We start from the raw sequence: 21,218 nt of genomic DNA, 5'->3' as shown, positions 1-21,218 counted from the left end.
GATAGAAAGCAGGGACAGTTATACTGTGTACTGGCCAAAGAGGAGCAGCAAGAGACCAGAGGTACTGGGACAGCTATAAGCCAATTGGGTCAGAAGGGGTCAGGAGTGGAGAAAGGGACAGGTGCCTACTAAGTACGTCAGAGAGGTTTTGTCTGTGTGTCTGCCTGCCTGTCTGTTCAAGAACACCTCCTATACGGTAAGAGCAAGGACCACCAAATTTAGTATGCAGCTTCCTCTTATCCTAAGTTAAAACAAGGCAAGAGTTTGGTTGTGCCAGGAAAATGGGATGTGCCTGGAATGGGATTGCTTCTCATAAAATCATACAGAAAAGAGACAATCACCAGACAGATGAAAGGGCCTGGTCGGGGGTGGCACCTCCCACCCCAGCCAGGACTGGCTCAGCCCTAAGTCCCCTGTCCCCCCCACCAAGTGCCCTTCGGGGGGCGGGGGGCGCTAGCCTCTTGGAAAATTAACCAGCTTCCTTAAAATTCTTTTGCTACAAGAAATTATAAAGCCAATGAACAAAGTTGATTTTTAATGGCAACTGTGAAGAAGTGACAACATAGACTGCAGTACCAATGAAGTAGTCAGGAACAAAAGAGGCAAATGATCGAACTATTTAAAACTATTAAGTTATACTAACCAATACTATAACTGCAAAACTTTAGGAACGGAGGACCTGTCACTCTCCTTTATGAGCTATTCACATGAGCAATTGTCTAAGGTGGTAAGAAATTGCTTTTCTAAACTTAATTGGTGTCTTAATTTCCATTGCCTTGTTGATGTCTCTCTGACAAATGCACCCTTGATGTGTTTTTCCTTAAAGACAGACTGGTGTTATAATCCTTTTAGTAAAGTGGCAATATCAAGATTTGGGACTTTCATTGATTATATTCATATATTAATTTTAATGTATGAAATTTATTAAATGATGAATGATTAGTTAACATAAAATGTTCATTCCTTTTCCCTACATCCTTACAATACTCCAAAGAGGATTGCTGTGCATTTTTTAAAAAACGTTATAGAATTCTCAAATGCTTACACTGTAGATATCATTCATAACACTCTCTGCATCTTCAAGGAATAACTGTGATTTCAACTTCCCTCTCTACTGTATTTGAAAAACTCAATTAGACAGATGATTTCTCACTTGTCTCCCTATTACCATCTTCCATGAAAATCAGACACAGAAACTTCTGCCTGATCATGAAGGGCAGAAAGGCGGAATGGGAAGGGGCCAAACATTCCAAAATAGACACTTCCCTTCCCCTGCACTCACAAGTTCCTCTCCTTTTTTGCTGAAAGGACAAGAAGCAGTGGGGGATGGGAGGAAAGCTAAGTTGCTAGTAATTAGCACAACTGTCCTTGTGATCAAGTTTTTATTCCAAAAGAGTATTTTGAGTTTAGATTTTGGTGTAATTCATTTTAAGTCTTATAATCTCATCAACTCTTTTTAAGAAGCATTTTTCCACTCGCTCTTGTAAGAAGAGGAGCTAGCTGCTTTAACTGTACACATTCATAGCTAAATCGGGTTTGGCCAAGCCATAAAGAGTATAGGAAGGCACCCGAGTCTTCTTGTCTTTGCACTTCTTCAACTGAAAGCCCTGGAAGATGGAGCAACAGGCAAGGACCTCAGCAAGCAAATTCTTACAGAGCCTTCCTTCCCAGAGCTCTCAATCGCAGGCTTCAACACAAGAGGGGGAAAAGCTCCAGCAGAATTTGTAAAATCACTGTCTTTCCAGGGGCTCAGACTTCACTGTGGTAAGATATTGCAGACAATTATGTAGCCTGCAAGTGTGATTTTGTCAGAAAACCACATTTTTAGAGTCACTTCCTTTTGTTCTCAGATGTTATTCTAATTAGTTTTATATTGATCAGGCCTAGTGGGAAGTGACGTCATGTCATTATTTCCAGACGGCATGCCTGCAATGCCATATCTCCCTCCCAAAATATTAAAGATGTCACCAACGCACATGATTGAGTGGTTCCAGAACACACAGACCGGCTTAGTTCTCTCCTCTGTTTCCAGCATTGCATATTCAAGTATAATGGGCTTTTCCAGAAGGTTTGGCACCGGTTCCCCTTCACTATGAATGGTTGTGCTCACTATGGGTGTGTTAATGATGGGTCGATTAGGTAACCTGTGGAAATAAAACAAAATTGAAGAAAGATTTCAACATTAAAATCTAACAGCCCAATTTTTCAGCTCCTGCCTATGGCTACGTCTACACGTGAAGCCAACATCGAAATAGGCTATTTCGATGAATAACGTCTACACGTCCTCCAGGGCTGGCAACGTCGATGTTCAACTTCGACGTTGCGCGGCACCACATCGAAATAGGCACTGCGAGGGTACGTCTACACGCCAAAGTAGCACACATCGAAATAAGGGTGCCAGGCACAGCTGCAGACAGGGTCACAGGGCAGACTCAACAGCAAGCCGCTCCCTTAAAGGGCCCCTCCCAGACACAGTTGCACTAAACAACACAAGATCCACAGAGCCGACAACTGGTTGCAGACCCTGTGCCTGCAGCATGGATCCTCAGCTGACGCAGCAGCAGCCAGAAGCCCTGGGCTAAGGGCTGCTGCCCACGGTGACCATAGAGCCCCGCAGAGGCTGGAGAGAGAGCATCTCTCAACCCCCCAGCTGATGGCCGCCATGGAGGACCCGGCAATTTCGACATTGCGGGATGCGGATCATCTACACGGTCCCTACTTCGACGTTGAACGTCGAAGTAGGGCGCTATTCCGATCCCTTCATGAGGTTAGCGACTTTGACGTCTCGCCGCCTAACGTCGAAGTTAACTTCGAAATAGCGCCCGACGCGTGTAGCCGCGACGGGCGCTATTTCGAAGTTAGTGCTGCTACTTTGAAGTAGTGTGCACGTGTAGACACAGCTTATGAGTGTCACAAATCAAGACGTAATGGCAGCAAATTCAGAACCAAAAGTGCTTAACTTTCTAATATGTGACATTGCTGAACTGATTGTTCTCACACAGCAGCTTTGAATATCAAAGATCGATGTCAACAGAAGGATTGATAGGCAAACAATTACTTTTACACAAAGAAACTGATTCCAACTGAGAGCAGGGAAGTATAATGGTCACATAATAGCACCATTGACCACCCACCCTTCAAAGCAAGTCACAAGGATTCTACGAGTTGTTCACAGAGGTGTGTAAAGTTTACCTTAAGCTTCTTCTGTCGGGATCATAGTGTTCAGGTAGAAGTTGTCCTAGAGATCGGTATATAATCACCACGGCAACAGCATACTGGTTAGACTCATCTGGGTGTCGTTTCTTTCTCTTTGAAAGTGCATTCTCTGGGTTTAAAATGCCATTGTCCGTCTTAGTGGATAATTTTTGGTTTGAGGGCTTCATTGTGGGTGCCACTACCAAATCAACACAAACATACAAGTCTTACTCTTTCACCATAAGTTTGGGTTACTGTTTAAAATTATGCAAAACAAAGCAAGCAGTCCTGTAGCACCTTAAAGACAAACATTATTTCTTTGGTAATGAGCTTTTTTTTTGGGAAAGACCAACTCCTTCAGATTCTGGAGCACACCTGAGAGGAAAACTGATGTTTATACCTTGTTGCCTAAGTTAACACTCATGCCCAGGTCACGTTAGATGCTCAGCACTGAGAATACTTTTGATACTATGCTTTGGTGTCCTTTATATGACTGTATCACATATTCTGTATTTGTGTTTCATACAACTGATACCATCCTTCTATCTAGTTAGAAGATGAGCAGTCCTGGCACTAACCCACGCACATGCATTTCAATAAGATGTGCAATTTAATGAGAAACATTAAGACCCACATATATTATCCTTATTATATGGCACATAACCTGTACCGTAAATGATATGGCTTTTGGGAATACAACAACAATGGGCCTCAGAGTATTTACTTTGAACTGGCACCACCACATGATCTTCAAATTTTGGCAGCATGTCTTATCATTTGCTTTCCTTTTCAGAATAAGAAGCAGACAGCATGAGTCCATATTACAAACGTATTACTTTATGTATTATATATTTTGTGCTGATCTATTTTATATAGTGTTTTCAGCCACACATAATGTTTGACACTTTCAATGATTACATTTGGGCTACTCTTTCTGCCTGGCTTGACCTTATCTTGTGATTTCTTCTCAACTTACTTCAAATGCCTCAAAGCTAGAACTCTCCATGGTTGTAAGAAGTGCACTTTCAAAGATATCCTTCACCTGCCTGAGTCAGTTTGGCCTTTTATTTGCCTTTGCTGTCTGCTAACTTGGCACCATTCTCAATTCTGGCCTCTCCGTCTTTCATACCACGCTGTCTGTAAATCTCTCTTTCACCTGCTCTGCTCATCTATGCCACCACTGAATCCATTTCTGCTGAAATTCTCATTTATGCCTTCACAGGAGACTAAGTTCATCTAAATATCCAGTTTCCGCTTATATACTGTGGATTTTGTTGAGTTCCTAAAGACACAGGCTCACATTCCTGCTGTGCTGGGGTGAAAAAGAAACAACTTCCCCGTCTGGAATGAACAGCTAATCTCAGAACAGCTATTAACAATTATATTCAAAGAGTTCCTGATACAAAGATTTTCAGCATCTTCCCTTTTAGACAAGAAACTGAAAAAGGGTAGCTCCTCAAACCGTCAGCAGCATATGCTACAAAAATGTGAGCTGTGAGGTTTTCAGATAATTGTCTAGTCCTGGAACATATGCCAGTCTATGAGTGCTTACCCTACTCAAGCAGGTTTGACAAGATACGACTGAACTAGGACCATCTATAATTTGGATGGATGTGCTAGGGAGCCCGTGAGTGTGGGGAGGCCTTGAGTACTGCCAGACGTGCTAAAGGCCATTCCTGTGTCGAATACATGACAGGATTATTCCTCTGCACAATGACAGAACAATGTGAGGAGACTGATAATCAGGTATAGCAAGTTTCACAGCCCATCATGCTCCCCTTAATGTCCTGAAGGCATTACGTCTTATAGGTACACGCATTCATTCTATCTCCACATAAAACTCACTTACATATATGACTGTCCCTGCCCCCACCCTCGCAGCTCCCCTGGGACAATTCTGCTTCTTAAGAGGCATAACCCATTCCTATGAGTTGACTGGAAGATTACTATTAAAAGTTTCCAAAATGTCTGGAGAGTTGTTTTACCTTTTTTATCTGAAGGCTTGAACAGAGTATTAGGGAACAAAACGGATGACTCCAAATCTTTAGGGTAATCTTCTTTAATTTTATCAAACTGTGGTACTTTAGCGCCCGTAAAATTAGATTTGTCAAAGATGTCAACAGCAATAACTGCAAAAAATCAAGTTCCTCATGTTATTAGTTATTATTATTATTCAATCAAACATGGTATTATTCAAAACGAAATTTTACCGATCACTTAGAAAATCCATGGCATTAAGAAACCTGAACAGAAAAATATGACAAATGTAATCTGGTAATTATTTCCAGTGAAGGCTGAAATCATATGTTCCTGCCTGATTTCATATTTATAGACTATAATATAATGGCAACAAATTTCATTAAAAAAGGTTTCATATGAATAAAGTGCTGCTGTGAACGTAAACTACCTTAAAAACCGCAGATTCCAACTCAACTGTTATGTATGTTCAAACAGCCAGATCTGCTATTTAAAAAATATTTTTTACTCCTGTTTGTACTGGAGAAACCACACAACAAAGAAAATGAGCTGGATGCAATTTATGTACACAAGCATCAACAGACTTGCTCAGTGTTCATGGTAGAGCCATACTCAGATATATTCATCATTGCCTTTAAGTGAGTTGAGCATGTGAGCCTGAGGTTAGAATCTGTACTGCACGCTCTTTATTGCTGCTGGCTATGAACAAACTATAAAGAACCCAGGTCAATTTTCATGTCCTACCTTATATACAGTGTTGTAACTCTGTGTAAACTCAAAAGCTGGTGTCTGTCACCAACAGATCCTATAAAAATATATCACTTCTCCCATCTAGTCTCTCTCAGTTTAATCATGCAAAGCTAGCAGGCAGAAAATGTATTTTTGCTAGCAAACAGCCAATTTGCTCCAGGGCTTGTCAAGAGACAAATGTGAAGTTTCTGTGTGAAGAAAAGTCCAAGTTAAGCACTGCCAATTCCCATGCTTTCCCTAGCTCCTAAAAAATACCCAGATGAGTTGTTAGCCAATCCTACTAATGCAGTGCTCAACTGGAAAAAAACTGCTCATGGATTTAAAAAAAAAAAAGAACCAGAAAAAACCAAAAAACCAAACTAGTCAGCAAAAAATTGCTTTGCCCCTTAGAAGCTCTATCTTTCTGATCTCAGGCACAGTGGTGAAAAAACAGATTTTTCATCCAGCAGGAAATTCAGATGAATTTATTATGAATATTATGAAATGAGGGTACATGGCAATCTGAGATGAAAAGTTGGAACAGCAAAAATTTTTGAGGAACATTGGAAAAAAATGATTTGGAAATAACAAAACATTTAAACAATTGCCACATTTTGTTTCAATTTGTTGAACAAACTAGCTTGACTCATTCAATTTTAATCTGTTGCCCCGTGCACTGCTGCAGCGTTGTCCGAACTGTAGTTCGAGTAACGTGTGCTGCCATTTTTCTCTATGGACAGGTATCCCAGTCAGACTGCATTTCATATGATCATCCACTGTGCTTAAATTAAATAGCTTCCATGATGCACTGGATCCGATTGACCACAGGAAATAACATGGTGCTTCATGGGAGATGTAGTCTAGCCTGACCTATAGGTGAAAACGGGGGTAGTGGTATCAGACAACTGAACTACAAGACCAACAAGTCACTATGGCAGCTAAGAGTGAAACAAAGCTAAGAGTGAAACAAATCAATGCTGACCCGACTCAAAACAAAAGGGCTGATTAGACCTAAAGCACTGTGTGTCAATTTTCTCAATGGAAAATAAAATCATTTTGGCAAAATTAAAATTTTCTTATAAAACATTTTGTTCTTATGGAAACAGCACTTTCCACTGGGGTGGAAAAACATTTTGATGGAAAATTCCAGCCCAGTTCTCGCTTCTAGCCTTCAACCATCCACACAAAATAAAATCTCTCCTGGTATATGAATGGAATATAGTGTGGATCAGGATATTTCTTTGTGTTTCTCTCTCCCTCTACTTGACATTTTGCTGATAAGCTTTTCTACCACTTTTTCAAATCAAGAGAAAAAAGTGGAGATGGCCAGGCCACACACTCAGAAAACCATCGTTCAGCATAGCCCATCAAGCTCTCAAATGGAACCTGCAAGGAAAATGCAAAGGAGGAAGAACTTGGACAACATGGAGAAAATCTATTGACACTGAAGGACAACTGGGGTATTCCTGGAGTCAGCTAGAAATTTTGTCCTAAGACAGAGTGAAGTGGAGGAGACTTGTAGATAGCCTATGCTCCACCAGGAGTATAAGGCTTTAATTCAAGTAATTCAAAATTAGATTATCCTGCTTATTTGAATAAGAATAAGAATACTTAGCATTCATCCACCACTTTATATTTTCAAATCTCTCTACAAATGTCAACTCATTACTTATCACAATCTCTGTGAGGTAGACTGGCAAGAATTATCATCTCACTTTTGGTTGTCAATAAAAACTAGAAATAGATACAGATATAGAGATAGATAAAAATAGAAATAGATACAACAAATTCACATGCCAAGATCAGAGTGAAAATTGGCACTGGAAAGCAACAGGTTCTCTCTTAGTCTTCTGCTCAGCCCTTTAGATTAGGGTTATGCACAGTGGGGGTATGAGACTTTGTAATGGGAGGGGGGCAGAGTGCAATCGCCCCCCTCCAACTTCTGCTGCCTTGCTAACCCTTTGCCTTCTCCCATGCAGCCTCTGCTGCTGCCATCACCAAGGGAATGCCCCCCGCTGCTGTTGGGCCAACCAGACTGTGCAGAGGCTCTGAGTCAAGCAGCAGGGGCACCTAGCGAGTTCCTGGCTTGGTAAGGTACCCTCCTGAGGTACCTCCTTCGTACCTGTCCCATTTTGGGGCACACCCTGGAGCCTCCCAGCACCCACTTCCAGAGTGTCCCACCCTCTTCCTGAGCATCACCCCTGCATCCATTCCTGTAGTTCTCCACAGGTGGGGGGGGCAGGGCAGGGCAGGGCAGGGCAGGGCTCGACTAATTGCAGGGCTGAAAAGTGGGGCCTGATGTAAAAAGTTTGCTCACCCCTGCTTTAGATCAAGCTGCATAGTTGTTGATAGCTTCATGTGGGCTAATATCTTGGTTGTAGAAGTTCTCCACCGAAAACTGTGTTTTCAGAGAAATTTTAGAAATTCTAGTGCATGAGGAGGGTGTATTAATGTGTGGTTCCATATTCATGAAATAATTTAACTTGGTGTCACTCTAATAGGCTGACTATTAGAAGGGTGTCAAGAACCACCAAGATATCATGAAAATAAATATTTTCTGGCTCTGCAATAGAATGCTCAACTTCGCTCCATAAGCCCTTCAAATAATCATATATGCTCTGGCCATTTATAATTTTAAAAACTCATGGCTTGCCTTCTTGGGTCAGGATTCCAAGTCAGAGAGCAGGAAACCCTTTTAATGCCCATGCAGCATTGTCAAGGGGTGAGTTAAATATGTCTGGAGAAAAAAGACGGGGACTATTTCCCTCAGATTTAGCATCCTGGAGCTTCCCTCTTACATGGCTATTCTCTGCAGAATATATTGCTGGGTCAGGGGATGGACAATAACCTGATGCTCTCAAGCATCAGTGAATTTAATCTAACAGCAAATAACCACTTCCAACAGCTACTCACTCATGTTTGTGGCAACAATGACAAATGGTTTCAGGTACGTTTTCTTCATGTTCTGGGCTATGGTGCTGAAATATTCCTCATAAAGTTTCAGTAGGTGGGAAGTGCCACCCTCTGTTCGTTGGATCTGCTCCCAGTGCTCCTTGGTGCTGGGGTCCAGAAGAACGCTACCCACTTTAATGATATTCTAGAAACAAAAATAAATATAACCTTGAATGATTAGAATACCCAATACAAAGCAAAACAAAAAAGCAGTTCAGTAGCACTTTAAAGACTAACAAAATAATTTATTAGGTGGTGAGCTTTCGTGGGATAGACCCATTTCTTCAGACCGTAGCCATACCAGAACAGACTCAATATTTAAGGCACAGAGAACCAAAATTAGTTGTCAAGGTTGACAAATCAGAAAAATTGTAATCAAGGGCCCACCTTAATTACAATTTTTCTGATTTGTCAACCTTGGTAACTATCTTTGGTTCTCTGAGCCTTAAATATTGAGTCTGTTCTGGTATGGCTATGGTCTGAAGAAATGGGTCTATCCCACGAAAGCTCACCACCTAATAAATTATTTTGTTAGTCTTTAAAGTGCTACTGGATTGCTTTTTTGTTTTGACAGAGTATAGACTAACACGGCTATCTGTCTGTTACAATACAAAGCAACTGGGAGAGTTTAGCTGGGCTAGGTTTCAAGTGAGGAATATTGTAAATTATTTGCAATACTGCCTCCGGTGAACACACAATGAAACATTTTGCTTCAGACATGTTCTGTTCCAGCCTTATCAAAAAAATGCACACCTTTTATAGTCACCCTCAGGTTGTTTACTTAGAAGAAATCCCTTCAAGCTTTTCATTAGAAACCTGATCAGAGATTACAAGAAAGATGTTCTTTTTAAAAGCAGGAAGCCCCCCAAGACAACTAACAAGGGAAACCTAACCATACGGGATTTGTCTTTCACAGAGATGGGGCTGCTGGCTACGATGGTTAGGATACATCACTGGGAAGCAGTCCCTATTTGTCATCTTTACCAATTATCAGAAAAGTTTTTTAAGCAATTCTGCAGGAGAGCTTTGGTCAAAATGCTACTTCCATTCTAATGAAAACAATGTATAAAACTCCAGAGCCAGTAAGAGACCAGTTATAATTTTGTTTGTATTACATAAATAAAGGATTCTGAGTGCATATGAATTTTCTGTAAGGAAAAGCTACACTGGACATTATAGGCCAGATACTATCTATTCACTCTTTTCACACTGAGTTAAAAGGATTTTTAAATGCAGTCAGAGGACAACAGGAGAACTCACTTTCAGAGCTAATTCACCTTTGTATGTTCTATACATTATGTACTGAAATAAAAGTTTGGTAATATCTGGCTGGTTTTCCAGTGACGAGTAAAATATGACAAACAAAGCTGTTTTACTCAATATTAGCACTTTCCTTCCATGACTTCCTAGTCTGGAGAATTCTGCTTTTTGGATGGTAGTATAACAGACTTTACCCATAATCTCACTCCCTACCCAGTTCAAATTTCATTTCAAACTGTTTAGAAGATGGAATAATTTGTTAGACAGGTTAAACAACTCATTGACACATCCCCTCTGGGTTGGAGGTGAATTAATTTATGGATTTCTAAATAAACATATCTGTGAGAACCCATGAGCACAACTTAGTGCGCAATCTCTCTCGTACTTCATTAAATTCCGCATCTCTTGTTGCAGCTAGGTCAAACCCTTGTTGCTGGCTTTCATACTGCAGGACCCGGATCATCAGCAGGTATGCTGTCCTCACATCATTCCCATACAAGGACTTTGTGTACTTGGTGGCATTCTGCAGCACTTTAGCAATCTGTATAGACTTGTCTCCATCCAGTTTGGTCTCATTGAGGTGTAGTTTTTCATTCTGAAGAGGAAAGGAGAAACAAATAAGGGAAAACAATTTAAACAGTCTTAGTTCAGTCGTTCCAGTTACAAAGACACTGTTGCTTTCCATTACCTAGGGATTTAGGGCACAGCGGAATCATCTGATCCAAACAGCAGTACTACCGGGAAAGGAGTGGAGAGGACATTACGGTGGAAAGTGCATGACTGTCAGAGAAGGTAAAAGGTTCTAAAGGGAAATACAGGGTCTGAAGGTTCCACAGCTGGCAAGATAGAGGCTGGTGGTGTAAACTTGGTGTCAGAGAGTCTGAGATGATGAACATTAGAAGAAGGAACTAGAGAAGATACCAGGGACTGGAGAGTGAGTTTCCCAGCATGCAACTCAAAATTTGCCAAAGATGAGTATTTAATAGGATAACACCTCCAAAGGCCTTTACCAACAAAACACTAAAGTTCAGGGGAAACTGCAGTAAATCCCAAGGAAAATGTTGAGCCTGATACAGTATACTCTCATGTCCAGCAGCTCTGGACCAGGAGGTTACAGGATATTCAAGTATTCTGGATAATAGAGCGGCACATATAGCAATTTCATTAACACTAAAGAAAAACAAGATTAGATATTAAGAAACAAACAAAAATGTATGCAGAGTACTTTATTTACCAACAACAGTAGTACAGTAATCCCTCAATTTATATGGAGCTTGAGTCATGGGCAACCTCCACATCAATCAAATTTCACGTAAATTGGTGGGCAGGGGCTGGGGATATCCCTGGAATTCCCCTGGCTGGGGGAGTGGGCAGCTGAAGCCTCTGCAGAGCTGTGCTGCCATTCCAGCTACCTGCTTCCCCTGGCAGGGAGAAGATGCACAGCCACCAGCTCCAGCTGCCGGCTTTCTCCAGCTGGGAGAAGGGTGTCGGGGAGGGGGCAGCCAGCAGCCCCTGGCTTCTCCCAGCTTGGGGGGACACACAGCTGTTTGCGACATGGTTTCTCCAAGCTGGAAGAAACTGCGCTGCAAGCAGCTGTGTGCCCTCAGGGCTCAGCCAGCTGGGAGAGCCAGGGAATGGGGGAGGAGGGGCGCAGTTTCGATTTGTACTCAACTTGCATTAATGTGAGTTATGCACAAATCAAAGTCATACTTCTTGAGGGTTTACTGTAGTGTGCACTTATTCTGTATTTGCTGTATTTATTTGCGTTTTCTGTCGCTATAGGGTACTTATGGAAAACATAACTAAAATTTACTTATGGCTACAATCCGGTTATTTGAGAATTCCAAATGACAGAATACTGGTCAAGACAGAGTTAATTCTATTCAGTTGTAAATCAGTATTACTTAATTGAAGTTAATGAAGTGTGACTCTGTGCCACAGTGAATGTCTCAGTATTTGAACACTGATGTAAACAAATATGAATACTGACGTAGCAGCTATCATCACTTTTGGGAAACTATATATTCAGTAATTTCTGTGGCTCAGCTACACTATAGTTGCTGCAATGAAGGGTCCTGTGGTACCTTATAGACTAACAGAAAAGTTTTGAGCATGAGCTTTCGTGAGCACAGACTCACTTCATCAGATGCATCCGGCTCACGAAAGCTCATGCTCAAAACTTCTCTGTTAGTCTATAAGGTGCCACAGGACCCTTAGTTGCTGTTACAGATCCAGACTAACATGGCTACCCCTCCGATACTACAGTTGCTGTAAATGTATCCTGAAATAGTAACTCTGCAGTTAAGCCCTGTGCTCAAAATAGCAGCATATGTTGAGCATAGTATTCTGGTTCTGGTAACCTTCCTCGTACAAGCGGCAGCAGAGACTTTGAAATAGCTGCATATTTCGAACTTCAGTGCCATATGGCTGGCACCACGTTTGAAATAAGTTAACTTGAAATAAACTATGCAATTTGTGTTGCTCAAATTGTGTAAGTTATTTTGGGTTATAGCTACAGCGTAACCCTAGCCTTCCTGTCCAAAATATGTTCATTATGCACAGACACGAACATGCGTTGGACACACTGATAAGATTCTGGCCTGCTAAGTAAAAAGAAACATTGCCTACCATAAGTTTAAGATCCACAAAGCTAAGGGTGGTGCAGTTAAAAAGCTCCGGAGGGAGCCAGCCCTTCTCACTATTGCAGTGCCGAACTGCATTCCCTGAAGAAAAGGAAACAAAGGATTAACAAAGCCTACAACAGTTCAGCATAAACCAACACAGAATTTGTTAGAAAAATCAGCTTTTTACTTACAAATCTCTTAAAGAAAAGCACATATTTCACTTTGCAAACTAGTATTTGTCAGCCTCAGGAAAATTAGACAGTTTATTGTTCATGAATAGATTTCTTCTTGCTCTATGTTGCCTCTAAATTTCTTTCTAAACCTCTCTTGCTAGCTGCCAAAGCACAATCTGATGAATTAAGCAACTTATACACAGCAAATCTAAGAAAGATCATGCAATTCTTAAACACCTAGGATGAGAGAAACATCTATCCTACATACTTGAGAATTCATCAATCGTTCCAGTGGGTCTCTTGGATAAATGCTCGCTGGGCTTCACAACACGTGAGCACTGACAGTAGTACAGTCAAGAATACAGTTCATAGTCAGTACTTTCAGTAGGAAATGTAGCTTCATTTTGACTTGTTTGAATGCAGCTTTTTATTTAATTTATTCATGATTTGAAATTATTTGCCAATTTCTACACGATTCTTGGTTTGTAGACTCCTTGTGAACAGTTGATTGTGGGTATCCATTTCTCATAATTTTAGCTATGTTTGTTATCTCTGATTGGATACATAATCTTGTGTCGTTGTTGTTTCCTGACTGACTGAGTGCTTCCCAGGTGAGGGTGACAAACCATCTCATATTGGACAGGATGGTCCTGTATTTGGGACGCCAAAAAGGTGCCCCCTACTAATTTTTTTTAAAAAGGACAAATTGTCCCATATTTACTCCATGAGGGGCTGGGGGTTGGGGTGGGAGCGCCTGTAGCCACCGCTTTCCCAGGGTCCCGGGGCCGGGAGTGCTTGCAGCTGCTGCTTCTTGGAGCTCCAGGGCTAGGAGTGCCCATGGCCACCACTTTCCTGGGGTTCTGGGTCGTGAGCGCCCGTGGCCACCACTTTCCTTGGCCTGGGTGAACAAGTGCCAACTCCCAGGGGCTTGGTGAAGCTGGGAGGAGCTGCCCCTCTCCCTCATATCTCCCTGTTCCGTATTTGGGACAGGGAGTTATGGTCACCCTATCCCATGCTGAGATTTCCAGTTCAAATAGCCACATTTGCAAGTACAAAATTTGTTTTCTGTGGCTGTTCTAGAATGATCACTTAAAATTTGCTATTTCCACAGACATCTCTATCTGTATATGTATCTTCTAGCAAATGACTGAACAATCACAAGAGAACAAATATCACCGACGAAAATTTATTTTATACAAAAAATTTATCTTAGTTGAAAATTTAACTAATATTAAACAATTAAATTTACTCCCCCATCCCACCCGTGGGGCCTCTGAAGTGAGTCAGAACTCAAGGGCTACCAACTTTCCCAAAACATATCATGCTGATACTCCATGGTGCTCATTTTAAGAGTTACACAATCATTCACAGTTCACTTCATGTGGGCTAACGACCACGTCCGTTTGACGTAGGTGTGTGTACTCGCCACGTGCACCGGTGCCAAAAGGTTCTCCCTCAGCCTTACTCATAGGAGAGCTGTCCTAGGGGCTCACTGGAGTGGCACAAAAATGCCATATGCTATAGGTTGCCTCCAGCCCCCTCCCTCCTCAGTTCCTTCTGACAGAGGGGAAGAGGGAGGCAGTTTGAATGGAATAAGCAACGTATCTTGAAGACTTCCAGTTACAAAAAAAGGTAACAGTCTTTCTTCTTCGAGTGAGTGCACGCGTCCATTCAACAAAGGGGGCTGCAAGTAGTCCCGAGGTAGGAGGGGTTTTCTTAAAAACATGAACATTGCAATACTGCTCTCCCAATGCTTGCACCGTCCCTTGCACATTGCATGATGGCACAATGGGATGTAAACATGCAGATGGACGACCATGTTGCTGCCTTGCAGGTATCCTGGATGGTCACATGAGCAAGGAAGGCTGCAGAAGAGGCCTGAGCCCTAGTTGAGTGGGCCCTCATAATAGCAGGCAGCTGAACTCCTGTTAACTCAAAGCAAGTGTGGATGAGGTCAGTGACCCATTTAGAAATCCTCTCACAGGATCTCAGGAGGCCTTAACTCACTCTGCATACACTACAAAGAATTGCAGTGATCTGCAGAAGGGCTTGGTCCACTCTAGATAAAAAGCAAGTGCCCTATGAAAATTGGGGGCGTAGAGTCGTCTCATCTGGTTCTCGGCGGCTTGGGGTAGAAAACTGGGAGGAAGATGTCTTGATTGACGTGGAAAGCCGAAACCACTTTTGAGAGGAAGGCAGGCCATGGTAAAAGCTGAACTTTTTCCTTACAGGTGACCATATAAAGACACTTGGATGTCAAGGCACAGAGTTCCAAGACCTAAGTGGCTGATGTAATAGCCACTAGAAAAGCGACCTTTGCCAAGAGAATTGAAATGGAGCAAGGAGCCAGTGGCTCAAAAGGAGAATCTGTAAGTCTAGACAGGACTAGACTGAGATCACAGTGCGGAAATGAGGCCAAGGCCTGCAGAAAGAGCTCCTTCAGGCCCTTAAGAAAGGTGGCTGTGATCTCATGGGAGAAGATGGAACAGCCCTGTACCCAGGGATGAAAAGAGGAAATGGCCATCTGATGCAAAAGGAATACAGGCTAATGCTAAGCCCTTGTGCTTGAGGTAGCTCAAAATGGAAGGAAGTGAGGCCTTCATCGGGTTTAAGCACCTTTGAGAGACCCAAATGGAAAATCATTACCATCATCATCATCAGGAACCGTGGGCTCACCACCCATTGGTGTCTAATGCCTCTCTCACTATTTCCTCCTATCTTTCCCTATCCAGGGCAGAGTGGCTTAGTTTCTGTAGACTAGCTCCGCACCAATCTACTACCTCATCTATCCATTCTCTGTGGGGTCTGCCTCTCCTGTTCGAACCATCCATTATGACAGATACTAGAGTCTTGATTTTTCGTTCGTCGTTCATTCTGCAAACATGTCCAAATAGTTGTAGCTTCCGTTTTATAACCTTCTGCAGCAGGTTCTCTTTCAACTGTATCTTTCTATATAATTCCTCACTGGTGACCTTCTGCATTCATCCTATTCTCAGAATCTTTCTATAACAACTCCTTTCGAACGCTAATATTCTTCTTTTCGAATCTTTCATTATCACCCATGTCTCACATCCGTACAACATGCTGCTGAATACACGTTTTCAAGACACCCAGCTTCGTTCTTAAGCTAATTGCTTTGCTTTTCCAGATCTTATCCATTGCCTTCCAACTCACTCTTGCTTTTGCTATTCTAGTGTCACTATTTCCTTCTTATAGTCTAGATCATACGTTATGTTGCTCCCCAGATATGCAAACTTCTCTACATTTTCTAGTTCAATACCATCCACACTGATCTTCCTTTCTATTTCCTTATCTCCAAATACCATTGTTTTTGTTTATCGATGTTCATAATCAGTCCATACCACTTCCCTTTTTCGTTTAACACTCACACCGTTTTCACTAGCTTCTCCTCATCTTCCTCAATGATAACTATATCATCTGTGAATCTCAAGTTGTTAATTCTTTTCCCGTGCACAGATATCCCTTCTCTCTCTTCCTTGATCTTGTCCATCGCTCTCTCCAGATGTGCGATGAAGATACTTGGCAATATTAGATCTCCTTGTCTTGTACCCCTACTTGTTTTAAACCAACTTCCCAACTCCCTGCATATTCTCACCGCTGCCTCCGCATTATCATTGATATCTTTCAACAACAGTATTAGTCTGCTATCCACTCTGTATGACTCCAACACCGCCCAAGTCACTTCCTGCTCTATACTGTCAAATGCCTTTTGAAAATTGACAAAGCAAGCGTATACGTTTTTGTTCTTTCGTCAAGTTTTCTCCACTATCAGTCTTAGTGCCAATATCTGCTGTATGGTACTTCTATCTTTTCTGAACCCTGCTTGCTCGTCTGCTATATGTTCCTCGAGCTGCGATCTTAATCTCTCAGTCAGCATCATCATCAGCACCTTACGCAGATGACTTGTTAGGACAATCATTCTGTAGTTCTTGCACTCCAATGTATGTCCTTTCTTGGGTATTGTCACTAGCACAGATCTTGTCCATTCCTTAGGCGCCTTCCCTTCTTTCCATGCTATATTAAATAGTCGGTGTATTTCCTGAATCATGCTTTCTCCGCCATATTTGATCATCTCTCTCGTGATCTTATCATTTCCGGGGCTCTTGTTGTTCTTTAGTCATTTCACTGCTTTTTCTACTTTCCCCTTGGTGGCATAAGCAGCACAAGTGGAGGGCCTTCTGCTTTCGAGGCACACATGTTGGAACACTCATGAGCATGCCTGTTCGTCAGGGTTCAGCCCTGAATCAGCAATGCTGTGAGATGGAATGTCTGAAAGTCTGGATGAAACAGATGCCCTTCATCCTGTGACATCTGCAAGCAGGAGGAGAGGGTAGTGCTGCTGAGCCACCATGCTAATTAAGGTGCCGAACAAATGTTGAGAGGGCCCTTCCCTGTCTGCTGATGTAGTACATGGGGGACATGTTGTCTGTAAAGACTCAGACCACCTTGCCTGACTGACAAAGCAGCAACACCTCACATGCATCGTGAACTGTGTGGGGCTAAGGGTGGCTCTCCCCTCTCTCCTCACAGGTTGCTCATGCTGGGGATAAGAACCTTTAGGTTGAAACATCTGGGGCTTAAATTTCTTCCTGTCTGGACCCAGGATATAGAGGTCTTGGGTCTTCAAAGTGGCACGGGAGCCCTTCAGCCCATGTAGTTTAGTATCCATATCTTGTGGAAACAGGGCCACACCATCAAATGGGAGGCCCTGAATGGAGTTCTGCACCTCTGGGGACAGCCCTGACAGAAGGCACCATGAAACCCTCCTCGTGGCTATCGCAGAGGCCATAGATCTGGCATCAGAGTCTGCCACACCAGAGACCGCCTGCAGTGTCGAGTTGGCCATTGAGGAGCCTTCCTCTCTGAGCACCTTGAATTCCTTTTTGGAGGTCTTGGGCAGAACTGCCTCACACTTGTACACTGCCTGCCAGACATTCAAGGGGAAGCAGCCAACGAGCCTGTTGGTTTGCCACCTGTAGCTGGAAACTGGTCAATGAATAAAATTTGTGACCAAACAAGTCTAAACATTTTGAGTCTTTATTCTTGGGGGTGGGAGCAGGCTGGCCCTGGTGTTCCCTGTGATTTACGGATTCCATGATTAGTCAGTTCAGTGCTGGGTGGGTATACAGATACAAGTTGAACCTCTCTAGTCGAGTACTTTCTTGTCCAGCAACACCCATAACCTGGCATGACTGCTTTTCATAGATGTGGCCAAGTGTCCTACAGTCCCATAAACTTTGTTTACAGCCACCAGTCGCTGTCAGTGTCCTGTGTTATTTAGTGGTAATTCACCCCTAAATATCTTCTAAGAGTCGAGTAAGCAGTGGAAGTGTTGGTAAGGCTGCAAGACAATATTGACCTCCTGTGGTTCAGCAAATTCTCTTATTCAACACCAGTCAGGTCCTGAGGGTGCTGGACTAGAGAGGATGAACCTGTATTTGTGCCCTTTTGCAGGCACAAAGTATTTTCTCTCCATCCTCTTTGAAATTTGTGGAATTGAGGACAGGATATGTCAGAGGGAGTTGGCAGTCTTAACCACCACTCGCTGCAGCGGCAGTGTGACTCCTGCTAGAGGTGCCTGGTCCAACACTCACAAGACCAAGTCCGAAAGCTCCTCTACATCCTTTGTGGGGAGGTCCAGGTTTGGGCCACCCTTTTTAAAAAGTCCTGGTGAGCCCTAGCATCCTTCCTGGAGGACCACAGGAGGGGACATCATAGTGGCCCTTATCAGGGGCAACCTGTCCTTCCAATCCCTGTGGAGGGTCTCCTGTTTCCTCCACTAGTGGGGTGACCAGCTTTGCTGCCTCCGAGCCCTGAGTATGGCTTTTGTGGGTCACTGAGTGCTTCCGAGGCCCCAGTGGCCAAGTGGGTCATTTGCAGTTCCACTGGGGAAGCCCCATGGGGTCCAAGAGGACAATTAAGACAGCCACTGGGCCTCAGCCCATGGGATGCTGAAGTGTCAACAGTACCAAAAGCAGTGCTGGGGGCAGTGCCAAGGGCTGTGGTGGTGGAATGGAGATGGATTCCAAGGCCACACTTGCCAAGTTGCGGATGTGCAATGCCCATGATGAAGACTGGGCATTCCAACCCCTTCGGTATGGGGAGTGATCTGAGATGGACCATGCCAGCGGCTGCCCTGGATGCCTGCGTCTGCAGTATGGAGACCTCTGGTCCCAGGACTTGCCCCTGTCCAGCAGGAAGCATCACTGAGAAGTAGACGTTCAGTGCTAGGCAGACGTCCTTGACTTCCATGAGCTGCTTCTTTGGCACCGATGTGATGACACTGGTGAATAGCAGGAGCACTGAGATCTTGGGGAACCCTCCCTCAAATGACAGCATGGCAGGAAATGGGGCCACAGGCTTGCACTCCACGTCCATGATGCCTGAAGATGGCATCCAGCCCAGGTTTCTCTCTCACAGACTGTGTGGGGCTAAGGGTGGCTCTCCTCTCTTTCCTCACACGAGTACAAGAGCGATGGGCGCTTGGTAATCGAGGGACAAATGGTGGCTTCCCTCTATGCCTAAGGCCCATCAGTACGGGTGTCAATGGCATCTGCATCTCCATAGTGTCTTGAGTCACTTTGAAGGCCTCGGGCATGGACGGGTTATTGGGGAAGGTGCCGGTGAGCGTGTGGGTTATGCTGCTCCGCCAAAGCTGGTGTCTTCCCTGGTGCATGGTCTATGGCACAGTCTGCTGTCTTGGCTCCTTCTTTACCAGGAGCCAGTGACTTGTCCTTCTCTGTGCTCTTCGTGTGTCTCGGTGCCCACAACGTACACTTCTGAGCCCACGGTTCCAGTTTGGCACTCTGCACTGAAGCACTTGCGCTCGGCCCTGAGTCCAACTGCTTGTCTTGCAATGCAAGTGCAGACTCCATGAGCAGGGCCTTTAAGCAGGTCACGCTATCTTTAATTGTCCTCGAATGAAAGGACTTGATGTTATCTGAGATATGACCTTCACCCACACAACAAAAGCACTCAGGATCTCTGAAGAGCCCAGGCCTGCAACACAACGCATGGGCTTTGAAGTAGGGTCGGGGGAGAGAGGCACGTCCCATCCCTGGGGTAAGTCCCAAAAGGGGGAATAACAGCACCAATCTCCAGCAATCTAGAATTGTTTACAGGGACTTAACAAAACAAAACTATTTACAAGAGAAAAACAAGGGAGCCCTACGCTAAGACTAAAGCCTAAGCTGAGTGCACAGTTTCCAAGCACCGTCACTGGCTCACTGGCGGCTAGAAGGAAACGAGGAGGGAGAGGGTATTCGTGCACCACTCCAGGGTCCCCTGAGGGAAAAACCTTCTGGCACTGGTGCACGTGCCGAGTACACACACCTATGCTGAATGGAAGAAGAATGATGAGAGTCGTCAAGTGGAGAAATGAGATAAGTAGCTACAAGGATTTCATTTCCCACTAAATAGTCTCCATGAGCTATGGGTGAATAATTTTAAATTTTTCGTTCACTGCTGTAGTCTAGCAGACAGTGAAACACTCAGACTAAACAGCTGCTAATGTTTGCTGTTCAGAAGCCTCGATTTATGCCTATTCTCTTCCTCAATAATACTTATTTAAGAAATTAGCTCAGAGTCCCCAAAGATAGAATGGATTTTAATAAAAGAATTTTGCTTGGAAACGTGCATTAGAGTATTGTTTAATTTTCATATTTGATCATCATTCACTTGTCTCCTTCATCCCACACACGTACTTTCTTGTCACACGTGATCCATCCTATTTAGATACAAAGGATAGTAGTCATAACAAAATGGTGGAAACAGAGATGTGTCCATTAGAATTAATGTTTTATTTAGAAACATTTGTGCAGCCAAAACCTGCAGCTACTAATGCTCATACAGAAGGAGAAATAACGCTTATATTTGTGATAAAAGGCAATCATCAAGAATCTAAAATAATGTGTAACGGCAAAGTTCTTGATGGAAAATGTTAGTTACGTTGTACCTCTTGAGCTATTACCAGAAATGTAATAAAGCCAACACCATATAAATAGCTCTGAGCATTTTATCTCTGTCTACATGGGTTACATCGCTAAAAGTGATGTGTAAGCCATTAGGTTCTGAAAACAAAACATATTATTACTTTACAGAATGAATGGAAAGCAAAAATTTTGAGTGTACTCATTTGCAGATACCATTTTAGACTCTTTTTTTCTGTACTACATTCACTTGTTTACCTATTTACTGCATTCTAATATTCTACCTTTCAATGGTTAACCTGAACGTGCTTCAATTAATTCTTGATATAGAAGTTACACTAAGATAAACCCTTCAGCTT

The 21,218-nt window shown here is 43.1% G+C and overlaps 1 protein-coding gene across 4 annotated transcripts in view; it reads right to left on the bottom strand.

The window, feature by feature from the left end:
- Positions 1–21,218, bottom strand: part of CELSR1 (cadherin EGF LAG seven-pass G-type receptor 1) — a 273,373-nt gene that overhangs the window by 32,203 nt on the left and 219,952 nt on the right. For all 4 annotated transcript variants that reach the window (XM_075015986.1, XM_075016015.1, XM_075015995.1 and 1 more), the window contains exons 17-22: positions 12,742–12,836; positions 10,499–10,708; positions 8,815–8,998; positions 5,181–5,324; positions 3,193–3,394; positions 1,977–2,144 (exon numbers count right to left, since the gene is read on the bottom strand). In XM_075015986.1, the coding sequence (XP_074872087.1) occupies positions 1,977–2,144; positions 3,193–3,394; positions 5,181–5,324; positions 8,815–8,998; positions 10,499–10,708; positions 12,742–12,836 (1,003 nt within the window). The remainder of the gene's footprint in view (positions 1–1,976; positions 2,145–3,192; positions 3,395–5,180; positions 5,325–8,814; positions 8,999–10,498; positions 10,709–12,741; positions 12,837–21,218) is intronic.

Source organism: Carettochelys insculpta, chromosome 1 (assembly GCF_033958435.1).
Source record: "Carettochelys insculpta isolate YL-2023 chromosome 1, ASM3395843v1, whole genome shotgun sequence".
Taxonomy (NCBI): domain Eukaryota; kingdom Metazoa; phylum Chordata; order Testudines; family Carettochelyidae; genus Carettochelys; species Carettochelys insculpta.
The sequence above is the reverse complement of the archived record's forward strand: the minus strand, read 5'-3'. Positions and strand labels throughout refer to the sequence as shown.